Source organism: Manihot esculenta, chromosome 7 (genome assembly GCF_001659605.2).
Source record: "Manihot esculenta cultivar AM560-2 chromosome 7, M.esculenta_v8, whole genome shotgun sequence".
Taxonomy (NCBI): Eukaryota; Viridiplantae; Streptophyta; class Magnoliopsida; order Malpighiales; family Euphorbiaceae; genus Manihot; species Manihot esculenta.
This window is the reverse complement of record NC_035167.2, coordinates 5644925-5657521: the sequence shown is the minus strand read 5'-3', so window position 1 is coordinate 5657521 and position 12597 is coordinate 5644925. Positions and strand designations below refer to the sequence as shown.

Here is a 12597-nt window from a genome sequence, read left to right as displayed (position 1 = left end):
AAATAGAGTTAAGCAGTATTTAGTTAAAACTGAAAAAATTTATTGAATTAAATTAATTTTAAAATTCAGTTTGATTTTTTATTTAATTCGGTTTGATTTTTAATTTTAAAAATTTCGGTTATTTCAGTTTGGTTTGATTTTAATAAAAAAAAATTAAAAAAATCAAATCAAACCGATTAGTGATAATAATATGTTATTTTCAAATAATATAGAGAAATTAAATTATATTAAGATTAAAATATTTTAATTAAATTTTAAAATATTAAAAATAAAATGTAAAAAATTAAAAATTTATTAAAAATCGAAACCGATCAAATCGAATCTGTAACGACCCGGAAACCGGTACCCCTCTGTAACGGCCCGAACCGCCACCGGCGCTAGGATCCAGATCGGCTTAAGGCCGCCGGGACCCGTAGCAAGCCAAACATACATACTATTACCTGGTCAAATCCCATACATGATTAAAACTTAAACATAAAGCCTGAAATCTGAACATCTGTTGAACCCAAACCTGACCTGTGCATGTATCCTGACATGAAACGTACATCATAAAATCATAAAACCTCCACTGGAGTCCTCATCATATACTCCAATGGGGTAACATTACATGCCTCAAGTTTGGTTCTCAACTCAACATATAACATAAACATAACCATGCATTAACAGGGACTAACCAGTCTATAGGGCCAAGCACAACTAATCCATAAACATAAATTCTACTATCAGTTACATACATTATTTCAACTTACATTACATCAACTTATAGTACATGTCCGCTTCTAAATCTACTAAACTGATACATAATCTAAGCTATTACAACATGCATATCTTAACCTTGACTTTACCCTGCAGCCTCTGGACTCTGACTTAAACCTGCAACACTGGGGTTAGGGGAAAGGGGTGAGCTAAAAAGCCCAGTGAGTAGAAACAGGAAAAACAATACATTTGCTTTAATTCCTCCATTTTTAGGTATATTATTATATTATTTAACTTTTTCTTATTCATGCTTTCATGGAATGCGTCATAACACAAGTAAATCACATAACTGTGTCCGTCTCGGGGCTCATACATGCATCTTATCCCCACGAACTGTTTTCTGAGAGTCCTCATGAATTGCTAGCATCTTTACTCTCAAGGATTGGACATGACCCCAAAAATACCCTCTGTCGGTGCCCGGCTCCCCAAAGAAGCTCACAGGACTAACATAGACATAACATGGTGTCTGGTCCACAGAGAGCTCACATGGACTTTCCTACAGGTACTCGTCCGGCTCTCAAAGGACTTAGACAAGACTCAATGACAGATATGGGCTATTGGAGTCGCCTTGGTCCAAACCTACCTCAGCATCAACAGGAAATAATGCAATGCAACATATTCGTGAACTAGTGCAATCAACCTACTATACATAATCATGATGCATGCTCATGCTTTAGGCATTAGAATTTCTTAAAATAAAACATTAAGTTTAGTTCTACTCACCTCCTGGCAGACGCCGACTGACTCTGCACCTGCTAGCACTAATGGCCTCCTCGATCTCTCGGGTCCGATCCTACACAGGTGGACTCGAATGAGGTGCCAAACACATTCTAACAACTCATAAACAACTCCCCAAAAACCCCTCTAAACATCACTTAAACATGCATGGAAAACGCCCAAGAAACGGCTGGACAGGGCACTTTCGGCGGCACCTTCGGCGGCCGAAAGTCCCTTCCAGAGACGAAACTCGGGTAGGTTCGGCGGCAGGTTCGGCGGCCGAAACCCTGGGACAGAAACGAAAGTCCCTCCTTCGGGGGCACATTCGGCAGCCTAAAGACTGCCTCCCATGCAGGTTCGGCGGCCGAAACTCCTTTCGGCGGCCAAACCTGGTCCCCTCTGGACGACAGGTCCGATTCTGCCAAGCCAAAAACCAACTCAAATATACCCAAATCCTTACATACTCTCTCCCAAACATGCATACTCACTCCCACATGCATAACCTAGCCTAAACCTTCAACAATACATCATAAAAGCATACATATAACATACATTGGCACAAAACCCACATAATCCTTAAACATGCATTTCTACCCACTCAACCATCAAACTCTATAAAACTTACTTAAAACTCATTAAAACATAAAAGGAAGCATAGATCCACGCTTACCTCTTGAAGATCGAGGGTTGCGTGATCTCTAACTCGGAGGTATGGAGAATCCAAGCTCCAAAAGCTCCAAGTTCCCAAAACTCCCTTCCAAGCTTCAAAACTCTTCAAAACAACCATGGAGCTCATGAAAACATGAAAGAGATGAAGAAAAACATGAAAACGGCCAAAAAATGACATGAACTCACCTGAGCTCGGGGATGGGGAGAAAACTCACCCATTTCCGATCTGAGGGCCCTTTATAGGTGGCCTGGTCGAAGACCTTCGGCGGCCTAACGTGCCCCCTAAACTCATGCATGTTCGGCGGCCGAACTTCACTTTCGGCGGCCGAACCTTGGCTCGTTCAAACAAGACTTTCGGAGGCCAAAAGCACTCCCGAAGCCTTTCCATGTTCGGCGGCCGAACTTCACTTTCGGCGGCCGAACATGGCAAACGCCTCCTTGGTCTTTTCTTTTCAAAACTCAAATCATTTTCATTTAAAACCATGAAATCATGTGAAAACATTTTAGAAAACACATTTTACCCCTTCTAGAGAGATCCAACACCCTAGATTCCGCCGGAAGGCAGGAATCCCGATGCCGGATTCTAACCGGGTATTACATTCTTCCCCCCTTACAAAAACATTCGTCCCCGAATGTTAAAACAACAAACACAAGCATGCAAGCAAGCAAGCGAATCCTAAAGCTTCTCTCCAAAGAGAGACACCAAACGCTGGAGTAAGAACTCCCAGGTTCCTAAACTCCACGAGCTTCTGCTGCGCTACTCTGATCCTTCTCTATCTTCCTCCTTCTCTGCTCTTACTTTTCTCTTCTCATCTTTACTAACTGGCTTCTTCTCACTACTAACCCAAAACTAACTCTAACTCTCACAGGTAGTACCCGAATTTCAGATCTATCTTGGAAAAACAAACAGCTCCTACTAGCTGTCCCAATAGATCATCCATCCTACATGGGAATACCTGCCCTTGGTAGTGACCTTGTTTAACCGCTTACAGTCGTTACAAAGTCTCAAGGATTCATCCTTCGTTTCCCACAACTATACTGGAGCAATCCAGAGTGAGGTACTAGGTCGGACAAAACCCCTTCTCTACCAAGTCTCGCCTCTACTCTACTGCTACCTCTCTCTATGCAGGCGCCATCCTATAGGGAAGGAAAGAAATGGTTCTGCGTCCAGACACCACTCCTATACCAAACTCTAACTCCCTGACAGATGGTAAACCTGACAACTCGCCTGGGAAGACATCTAAGAATTCTCTCTAACAACTGGCACTGAGGCTGGTTCCCCGACCTGACTGCTGAACTCTCAAACAAGAGCTAGAACCCTCTGACAACCCCTCCTACGCACCCTACGAACCTTACAGGCTGACATCAAACCTCTAGGCATCCCTACTGTGTCCCCTCAGAAGAAAATCATTGACCCATCCTGTCCTCTGAACCAGACTACCTTGTCTTTGCAGGCCAAGATAGCACCACGAGTAGAAAAACCAGTCCAACCCTAAACTGACGTCCAGACAGTCAAGTCTAAGACCTCAAAGTTGGGTGGAAGGCATCTACCCTCAGCTGACACAGAACTGGACCGGCAGACTGACTCTGCCACAGATGGATCACACTCGAGTCCACTGACCCAAAAAGAACACTTTGGCCCAGAAGCTATCAACTCAACCTCTCGACGGCTCCTAGAGCAACTAAAGAAAGAGAACCACCAGAGTTCACAAAACATACACATCAGAACATTCAAAAGTGAGCATACCTGGCACCACCATGTTCGATGTGTCTGCCTCTTGCTGAGCTTGGGTGAAGATCCGAGCTGAAGCTGACGGACCTTCTCCACGGGAACCTTCAGAAGAAAAGGCTGACCCTCTTCCTCCGCCTCGACTACTAACCTGAACCATGGCTGAAGCTACTGGCTGAGACTGTGCTAACCGGGGCACAGTAGGACACTCACGTGCTATGTGTCCTTTCTGTCCACACCTAAAACAAGCTGTCGTCCCAAACCGACAGACTCCCTTGTGCGGCCTTCCGCACCTCAAGCATCTTGAACTGCCTGAGCCAGAGCTTGAGCCACCAAAACCCAAACTAGCCTTCAAATTCTGCCAAAACTTCTTCTGCGACTTCCTGAGACCTCTCTTCCATTTCTTACCTCTCGTGGCAGCTGTACTCAGAGTGGAGGGATCAATCCCTCCTGAACCTGAGATCCTGGAATCCTGAGTCTGAGCATCCTCCTGAGAATCTCCCATACCTTCTTCAGGTACTCTGACTCCCATACTGACATCCCTTCTCTGAACATCCATCTCCACTTCCCTCATACTAGCTGACATCCTTCTTGGAGCCATTCCTTCTCTGCTTGCATCAAAAGACCTTCCAGGGTCCCTTGATGTTCCCCATCTGCTAACTCCCCACGACTGCGCTCTAGGCAGAGCAGGGGGAAAGGTGTCCATACCTTCCCTCTCAGATGGAACTCCAGTCGATTCCACAGATCGACGAGCACCTCGCATTCTGGCTCCTCTGAAGAACAACACACGAGCATACAATCAATCATTAGCATCATACGGTTCATATGAAAACACATGAACCTACAACATACATATCATACATACATACATAGCATAACATCATGGCATATCACATCATCATACGTACAAGACAGGACTCAACATCCTATCCTAGTGGACATGCTCTTACTCTTAATCTTTCTTAATGTGCTTGCCCTACTAACACAACCTCTATGACAACCTCTTTCCGATGTGAGATATCTCAAATCCCTGAGCACATCGCTCAACACATCGTACTCTTGAGGCCCTAAGCTCTGATACCATTCTGTAACGACCCGGAAACCGGTACCCCTCTGTAACGGCCCGAACCGCCACCGGCGCTAGGATCCAGATCGGCTTAAGGCCGCCGGGACCCGTAGCAAGCCAAACATACATACTATTACCTGGTCAAATCCCATACATGATTAAAACTTAAACATAAAGCCTGAAATCTGAACATCTGTTGAACCCAAACCTGACCTGTGCATGTATCCTGACATGAAACGTACATCATAAAATCATAAAACCTCCACTGGAGTCCTCATCATATACTCCAATGGGGTAACATTACATGCCTCAAGTTTGGTTCTCAACTCAACATATAACATAAACATAACCATGCATTAACAGGGACTAACCAGTCTATAGGGCCAAGCACAACTAATCCATAAACATAAATTCTACTATCAGTTACATACATTATTTCAACTTACATTACATCAACTTATAGTACATGTCCGCTTCTAAATCTACTAAACTGATACATAATCTAAGCTATTACAACATGCATATCTTAACCTTGACTTTACCCTGCAGCCTCTGGACTCTGACTTAAACCTGCAACACTGGGGTTAGGGGAAAGGGGTGAGCTAAAAAGCCCAGTGAGTAGAAACAGGAAAAACAATACATTTGCTTTAATTCCTCCATTTTTAGGTATATTATTATATTATTTAACTTTTTCTTATTCATGCTTTCATGGAATGCGTCATAACACAAGTAAATCACATAACTGTGTCCGTCTCGGGGCTCATACATGCATCTTATCCCCACGAACTGTTTTCTGAGAGTCCTCATGAATTGCTAGCATCTTTACTCTCAAGGATCGGACATGACCCCAAAAATACCCTCTGTCGGTGCCCGGCTCCCCAAAGAAGCTCACAGGACTAACATAGACATAACATGGTGTCTGGTCCACAGAGAGCTCACATGGACTTTCCTACAGGTACTCGTCCGGCTCTCAAAGGACTTAGACAAGACTCAATGACAGATATGGGCTATTGGAGTCGCCTTGGTCCAAACCTACCTCAGCATCAACAGGAAATAATGCAATGCAACATATTCGTGAACTAGTGCAATCAACCTACTATACATAATCATGATGCATGCTCATGCTTTAGGCATTAGAATTTCTTAAAATAAAACATTAAGTTTAGTTCTACTCACCTCCTGGCAGACGCCGACTGACTCTGCACCTGCTAGCACTAATGGCCTCCTCGATCTCTCGGGTCCGATCCTACACAGGTGGACTCGAATGAGGTGCCAAACACATTCTAACAACTCATAAACAACTCCCCAAAAACCCCTCTAAACATCACTTAAACATGCATGGAAAACGCCCAAGAAACGGCTGGACAGGGCACTTTCGGCGGCACCTTCGGCGGCCGAAAGTCCCTTCCAAAGACGAAACTCGGGTAGGTTCGGCGGCAGGTTCGGCGGCCGAAACCCTGGGACAGAAACGAAAGTCCCTCCTTCGGGGGCACATTCGGCAGCCTAAAGACTGCCTCCCATGCAGGTTCGGCGGCCGAAACTCCTTTCGGCGGCCGAACCTGGTCCCCTCTGGATGACAGGTCCGATTCTGCCAAGCCAAAAACCAACTCAAATATACCCAAATCCTTACATACTCTCTCCCAAACATGCATACTCACTCCCACATGCATAACCTAGCCTAAACCTTCAACAATACATCATAAAAGCATACATATAACATACATTGGCACAAAACCCACATAATCCTTAAACATGCATTTCTACCCACTCAACCATCAAACTCTATAAAACTTACTTAAAACTCATTAAAACATAAAAGGAAGCATAGATCCACGCTTACCTCTTGAAGATCGAGGGTTGCGTGATCTCTAACTCGGAGGTATGGAGAATCCAAGCTCCAAAAGCTCCAAGTTCCCAAAACTCCCTTCCAAGCTTCAAAACTCTTCAAAACAACCATGGAGCTCATGAAAACATGAAAGAGATGAAGAAAAACATGAAAACGGCAAAAAAATGACATGAACTCACCTGAGCTCGGGGATGGGGAGAAAACTCACCCATTTCCGATCTGAGGGCCCTTTATAGGTGGCCTGGTCGAAGACCTTCGGCGGCCTAACGTGCCCCCTAAACTCATGCATGTTCGGCGGCCGAACTTCACTTTCGGCGGCCGAACCTTGGCTCGTTCAAACAAGACTTTCGGAGGCCAAAAGCACTCCCGAAGCCTTTCCATGTTCGGCGGCCGAACTTCACTTTCGGCGGCCGAACCTGGCAAACGCCTCCTTGGTCTTTTCTTTTCAAAACTCAAATCATTTTCATTTAAAACCATGAAATCATGTGAAAACATTTTAGAAAACACATTTTACCCCTTCTAGAGAGATCCAACACCCTAGATTCCGCCGGAAGGCAGGAATCCCGATGCCGGATTCTAACCGGGTATTACAGAATCGAATCAAACTGAATCAGACCGGTTCAGTTCGATTTGATTCTGACTAAAATCGATTCGATTTTCAAAAATATTAAAATTTCAATTTTTAATTTATTCAGTTTGGTTTAATTTTAAATCAAACCGATCGAATGCTCACCTCGACTTGTAAATCTAAAAATACTAAGTTTGGTAAAAATAAATACTAAATTTTTATAAGTACAATGTTATACTCATTAAAAAATTACAAAGGTTTCTAGTCAATAATGATTAAATAAAAATATGAAAATTCCAGTCAATAATGATTAAATAAATAATAAAAGATTATGAAAAATCACAAACTAACACTAAAGACTTGACAATTATTATGAAAAATGCTATAATATTTTTAGGAGATTAAACATCCCTATGGTTTGAACTTTGAAAATAAATAAATTTTAATATTACTCTGCCATGCAATACTAATTGTTTTAATAATTTGTAATTGTTTTGACAGTAATTAATTAAAAAAAATATTATTTAATTTATAACGTTTTAAAAAATCTATTAGTTAGTATTTCCGTTAGTTTTAACCGTTAAATATTGTAAAGAAAATTTAAAATATCTCTCGTAAGGAAAAATTAATTAATAAATTTTTAAAAAATCTATTAGTTAGTCTTTCCGTTAGTTTTAACCGTTAAATATTATAAAAGAAATTTAAAATGTCTCTCGTAAAGAAAAACTAATTAATAAATTTTTTAAAAATTTGAAAGATGATAAATTTTTTAAAATTATAAGAATTAAATAGTAAAATATTTAATAATAAAATTAATGAAAAAATTAATTTGTAGATTTTTTTAAATATCAAAAATATTTTAATATATCTTTTAAATTCAAGAGATTAATTAGTGAATTTTTTTAAATTAAAAGTAAAAAAATATCATTGATATAATCACCCTAACTCCTAAATAATATTATTTTGAAAATTGGTATTTAACATTTTTTTTAAAAAAATTTTATTCTTTTACAGAGATTTACTATTTAATTCCTGAATATTTTTATCGTTAATAAATTAATCCCTACATTTTAAGAAATCTATTAAAACGTTCTTATCTTTTCTCTCCATTAACAAAATAGTCATTCCATCCTCTTTTTTATTAAAAATAAATGAAAAATGAGAGAGAAAATTTATAAAATTCAATTTTGCACTTAAATAAAACATTTTATTTAGTCTCTGAATATTGTCATTATTAACAAATCAGGTCCCTTATATTTTCAAAAATCTATTAAAGCTTTTTTATTTTTTTTCAAATCTATTAAAATATCAATGCCTTTTCTTTTCGTAAACGAAATAATTTCTCTTTCTCCTCCTAAAAAAAAAGAAGATTTTAATAATGATAATATTTAAAGACTAAATACTAATTTTTTTTTTTAATTATGAAATGTTCGCTCAATCATTGAGTTACGTTGCCATTAACAATTGTATGTATATATTTTGGCAAAATAACTTATACATGTTTCATCATGATTTAGAACCTAAATATAATATTATTTATTATATATAAAGTTTATTATGCATATTGATCTAAAATAAATCAATTCTAAATAAGAATTTCGACGTATTTTCCCGAAAAGACAAAACAAAAGTTTAGCAAAGTCAATATTATTCCCATAATGTCAACCAAAATGTCACAAACCATTAGACATTACAAAGGAATTATTGAAAAGAGGCTGAACAATATGTTATATTTCCCTCTAAAACACTGACCAAACAAATACTTAACCATAACAAAGGCCTGTTTGTCTATACACCAAAAAAAAATCAGTTTCCCTATTCAACGAAGGAAAGGGACCTAACATGTTCAGTTGACTTCTCAACCTCCCACTAGAAAAAAGAAAAAGCCCAAACAAGCTGTAAGACTGCTCTTTTGTAACAGGTGGGTGTTCTTCAGTCATGCAAAAATGACTAGAAAAACCCCTTTTTTTTGGAAAAAAAGGGGAAAAAAACAAAAACCCTCCTGCAAAATGAGCCTCACAGCAAAACAAGCTTACATGTAATGATCTAAAATGGTGGAACATTCCAGGCCTTGTCTATAAAAACTCTGTATAGATGTAGGAGAATTTATTTCTTGCAGAAGCATTGAACTTAGAAAAAGAGATTCTTGCATATTATATGAACTGAAAAAACTTGTGGGTTTTTTTTTCAGATGAACAGCTTGAAAGCTGAGTGTAGATTCTTCACCAGATCCTTCACTGACATGACAAATTCCATATCCATCTGTGAACATTGAGATTAAGTGATTTTGCTGATACAACTAGCAAAATTAACTCACAATAGTGAATAATTTCTTGCTAGATTCATATAAAAGGAAGAAATTAATTACCTGAGCAATGATAGTAACATCAAGAGCAGAACTCCCAAATGTAAGAATACTGCTGTTCACCACTGTAAGGTGGAGTTTCTCAATTTCTGCCACAGTTTTCTCCACAACTCCTTTCCTTTTCTCACAGTGAATTCTTATAAGCACTTGTTTGTCACAGATTCTTGCTTCAATTTCTGGCAGAGGCTCATCTATGGGGCCTTTGGAGAAACTTTCATCTGAGGAAAAACTTTCATCCTCAGAAAGGAGCAGCTGAGATTTCTTCACAATGACTACGGATTCCATGGTTTTTTTCTTTGTTTGCTCCTCAAGTGTTTTGACTCTCTCTTGCAATTGTTTCAAGTACTTGATAGCATCCCCAAGAACAGAAGCCTTATCCATCTAAAAATGTTCAAATTTCCACAATTTTTTAAGTAAACTTGCAAGGTTTTGTGGGGACAAAAGAAAGAAAAACAAGGATAATCAAGAATGAACATTGAAACCTTCTTGAGGCCAGGAACTATAGCAGACAAAGCAATGAATCTCTGGCTCAGCTTCTCTCTTCTCTTCCTTTCTGCTATGATGTGATCTTGAGTTTGAGAATATCTGCTACTGTTGTTACTGATCCTCTTCGCTCCGTCGCAGGCTTTGAACACATGGTTCTGGTTCCCTGGAGAGATCACCATATCAGAAGGGAAGGCATTGATTCTTGTAGAACAAACTGCCTCCTCTTTAGGCTTCACAATTCCCATTTGATTCAGGTTGGTGGAATTGGCAAAGGAAAGAATGTTAGGGTAGAAATCAGCTTGTGGGTTTGGCAGATTATATTCTGTAGTTTTGATTGAATTGAAGCCATTTGGTTTGAGTTGCTTTGAAGGTCTAACAATGGCTGTAGCAGAAGTTTCCATGGAGGTTTTGAGGTTGAAATTTGGGTGATGAGATAAAGAATGCTGCATGTTCTCTCCAAATGCAGCTACTAGTGATTGTAAGCTCAGATCATCAATGGAGTTCATGGGCCATTGTTCTATGAAGATGGGGTCCTCCATTTCCTATCAATCAATTGATATTCACATTTCCATCAACAAAAAATTTCCCAGATTATCAAAAAATCATTCAACTTCAAATCAAGAACAACTGATAAAATCGAAAAATCCCATCTCTATGATACATCAGAAAATCGTACCAGTTCACTTAACCCACTAATGGAAGAAATCTCCATTGGAGAGAACATACAAGAGAACCCTGTTGGAAATTTTCAACACAAGAAGAATCAAAATAAGCAAATTCAACAAAATCCCAGACCAGATACAGAAAGAAGGAATCAAGCAAGCAAAGCAAGAAAACTCCAAAAACCCAGAAATCATTGATATAGAAATGTGAAAATTAGGAAGAAAACTCACCTTCTCAATGATAATCAAAAGAGAAAGTTGTTTGTCAAACTTCCTGTAAAGCAGTAGAAGGTCTTTGTTGCTCCAAGCTTTATAAGCTCTTCTTTAATTTCTTATCAGAAATAGTCCACACCTCTCTCACGGGTTGTCTGATGTGAAAAGCTCTTGGAAATTCTTCTGCATTGTGGGTTGTAAAGATTATTTCTTTAGCTAACACTTAAAAAAAAACAAAAAAAGATTATTAATTATGTTTCAGTGGGTGGTTTTTGCTGACAAAACTAGTAACAATAACAAGTCACTTTTTGTTTTTTTGCTGGCTTCAGAAGGATACATTACCAACTTGGGTTTGAAATTTTCAAGCATCTTTGCTCATATACACATATATATAATTTGTCTCATTAATTTTAATTTATGCTCCATGTGTTTTTAAAAAATAATTTATATTATTTTTTTTATTATTTAATTTTTATTTAAAAATAAAATATTATTAACAACATTATGTATAAAAGTTTTAATAAAAAATATTTAAAAATATGAAAAATAATTTTCACTTAAAAAATTATTTCCTTTAAAATAACTTAATTTTTTTAAATAAGAAAATATTTTCTATTAACTAAATTTTTTTATGACTCAAATACTAGAAAATATAAAAGTATTTTCTTAAAAATTGTTTTTCATAAAACAAATGGAGACTTAAATTATAATTTTTTTTTTTAAAAATATATAATTTTATTTGTCTTCAAACTTATTTGATCGAAATAGAATTATGTTGTGATTGGTCAATCCGGTAGACAAAAAAAATATGACGTGGTTGGCGAATATAACGGGAATTACTAATTATGTAATAATTGCATATTTTTATTTCTGTAATTATTTGTAACAGCCCGGCCCCTTTCGACCGGCCCTGTTACCGCCGCTCACAGCCCGTGACCTTCCTCTGGGCCCAGCCACTGTGAGCATCTCTTAACATCCCTTCATCCTCACGGGTTCCAGGCAGGATTTGTCCCCTTGGATTCTCGTCAAACGCATCCTTCCCCAAGTGGATTTAGCCCAAATTTCCCTTTGGAAATTAGGTCGCCTCCCCCACTGCTCGAACCATTGACCTCCCACTTTAAGGGAATAGTCTGGTGAGAGTGAGTACCAATTGTTCCAATTGGAACAATTGGTACTCACTCTCACCAGACTATTCCCTTAAAGTGGGAGGTCAAGGGTTCGAGCAGTGGGGGAGGAGGCGACCTAATTCCCAGAGGAAGGAATTGGGCCAAATCCACTTGGGCTAGGGCGAGCCGTAATGGCTCCCCCGAGGGACAAATCATGCCTGGAACCCGTGAGGGTGAAGGGATGTTAAGAGCTGCTCACAGTGGCTGGGCCCAGAGGAAGGTCACGGGCTGTGAGCGGTAACAGGGCCGGTCGTACGGGGCCGGGCTGTTACATTATTAGCCTTTATACCGTAGGAAAATGGAGTTAAATGTAATATTTTCTGAAAATTCGATGAGTACTGATTAATTAATAAA

The 12597-nt window shown here is 39.0% G+C and overlaps 1 protein-coding gene across 1 annotated transcript; it reads right to left on the bottom strand.

Moving 5' to 3' along the window:
* Positions 1 to 8982: 8982 nt before the first annotated feature.
* On the bottom strand, positions 8983 to 11335 carry LOC110618818 (transcription factor bHLH18). Its single transcript, XM_021762072.2, has 5 exons — positions 11096 to 11335; positions 10879 to 10937; positions 10199 to 10744; positions 9720 to 10097; positions 8983 to 9613 (listed from the first exon to the last, which is right to left on the bottom strand). The coding sequence occupies exons 2-5, from the start codon at positions 10924 to 10926 to the stop codon at positions 9539 to 9541; spliced, it is 1047 nt and encodes a 348-aa protein (XP_021617764.1). The 5' UTR covers positions 10927 to 10937; positions 11096 to 11335; the 3' UTR covers positions 8983 to 9538.
* Positions 11336 to 12597: the final 1262 nt, after the last annotated feature.

Bases quoted from the DNA above. Each gene is read 5' to 3' on its own strand.
- LOC110618818 (XM_021762072.2), bottom strand. From the start codon at position 10,926: ATGTTCTCTCCAATGGAGATTTCTTCCATTAGTGGGTTAAGTGAACTG. The intron at 10,098-10,198 runs GTTTCAATGTTC...GAACATTTTTAG, and splicing joins TAGTTCCTGGCCTCAAGAAG to ATGGATAAGGCTTCTGTTCT. The intron at 9,614-9,719 runs GTAATTAATTTC...CAATGTTCACAG, and splicing joins ATGTTACTATCATTGCTCAG to ATGGATATGGAATTTGTCAT.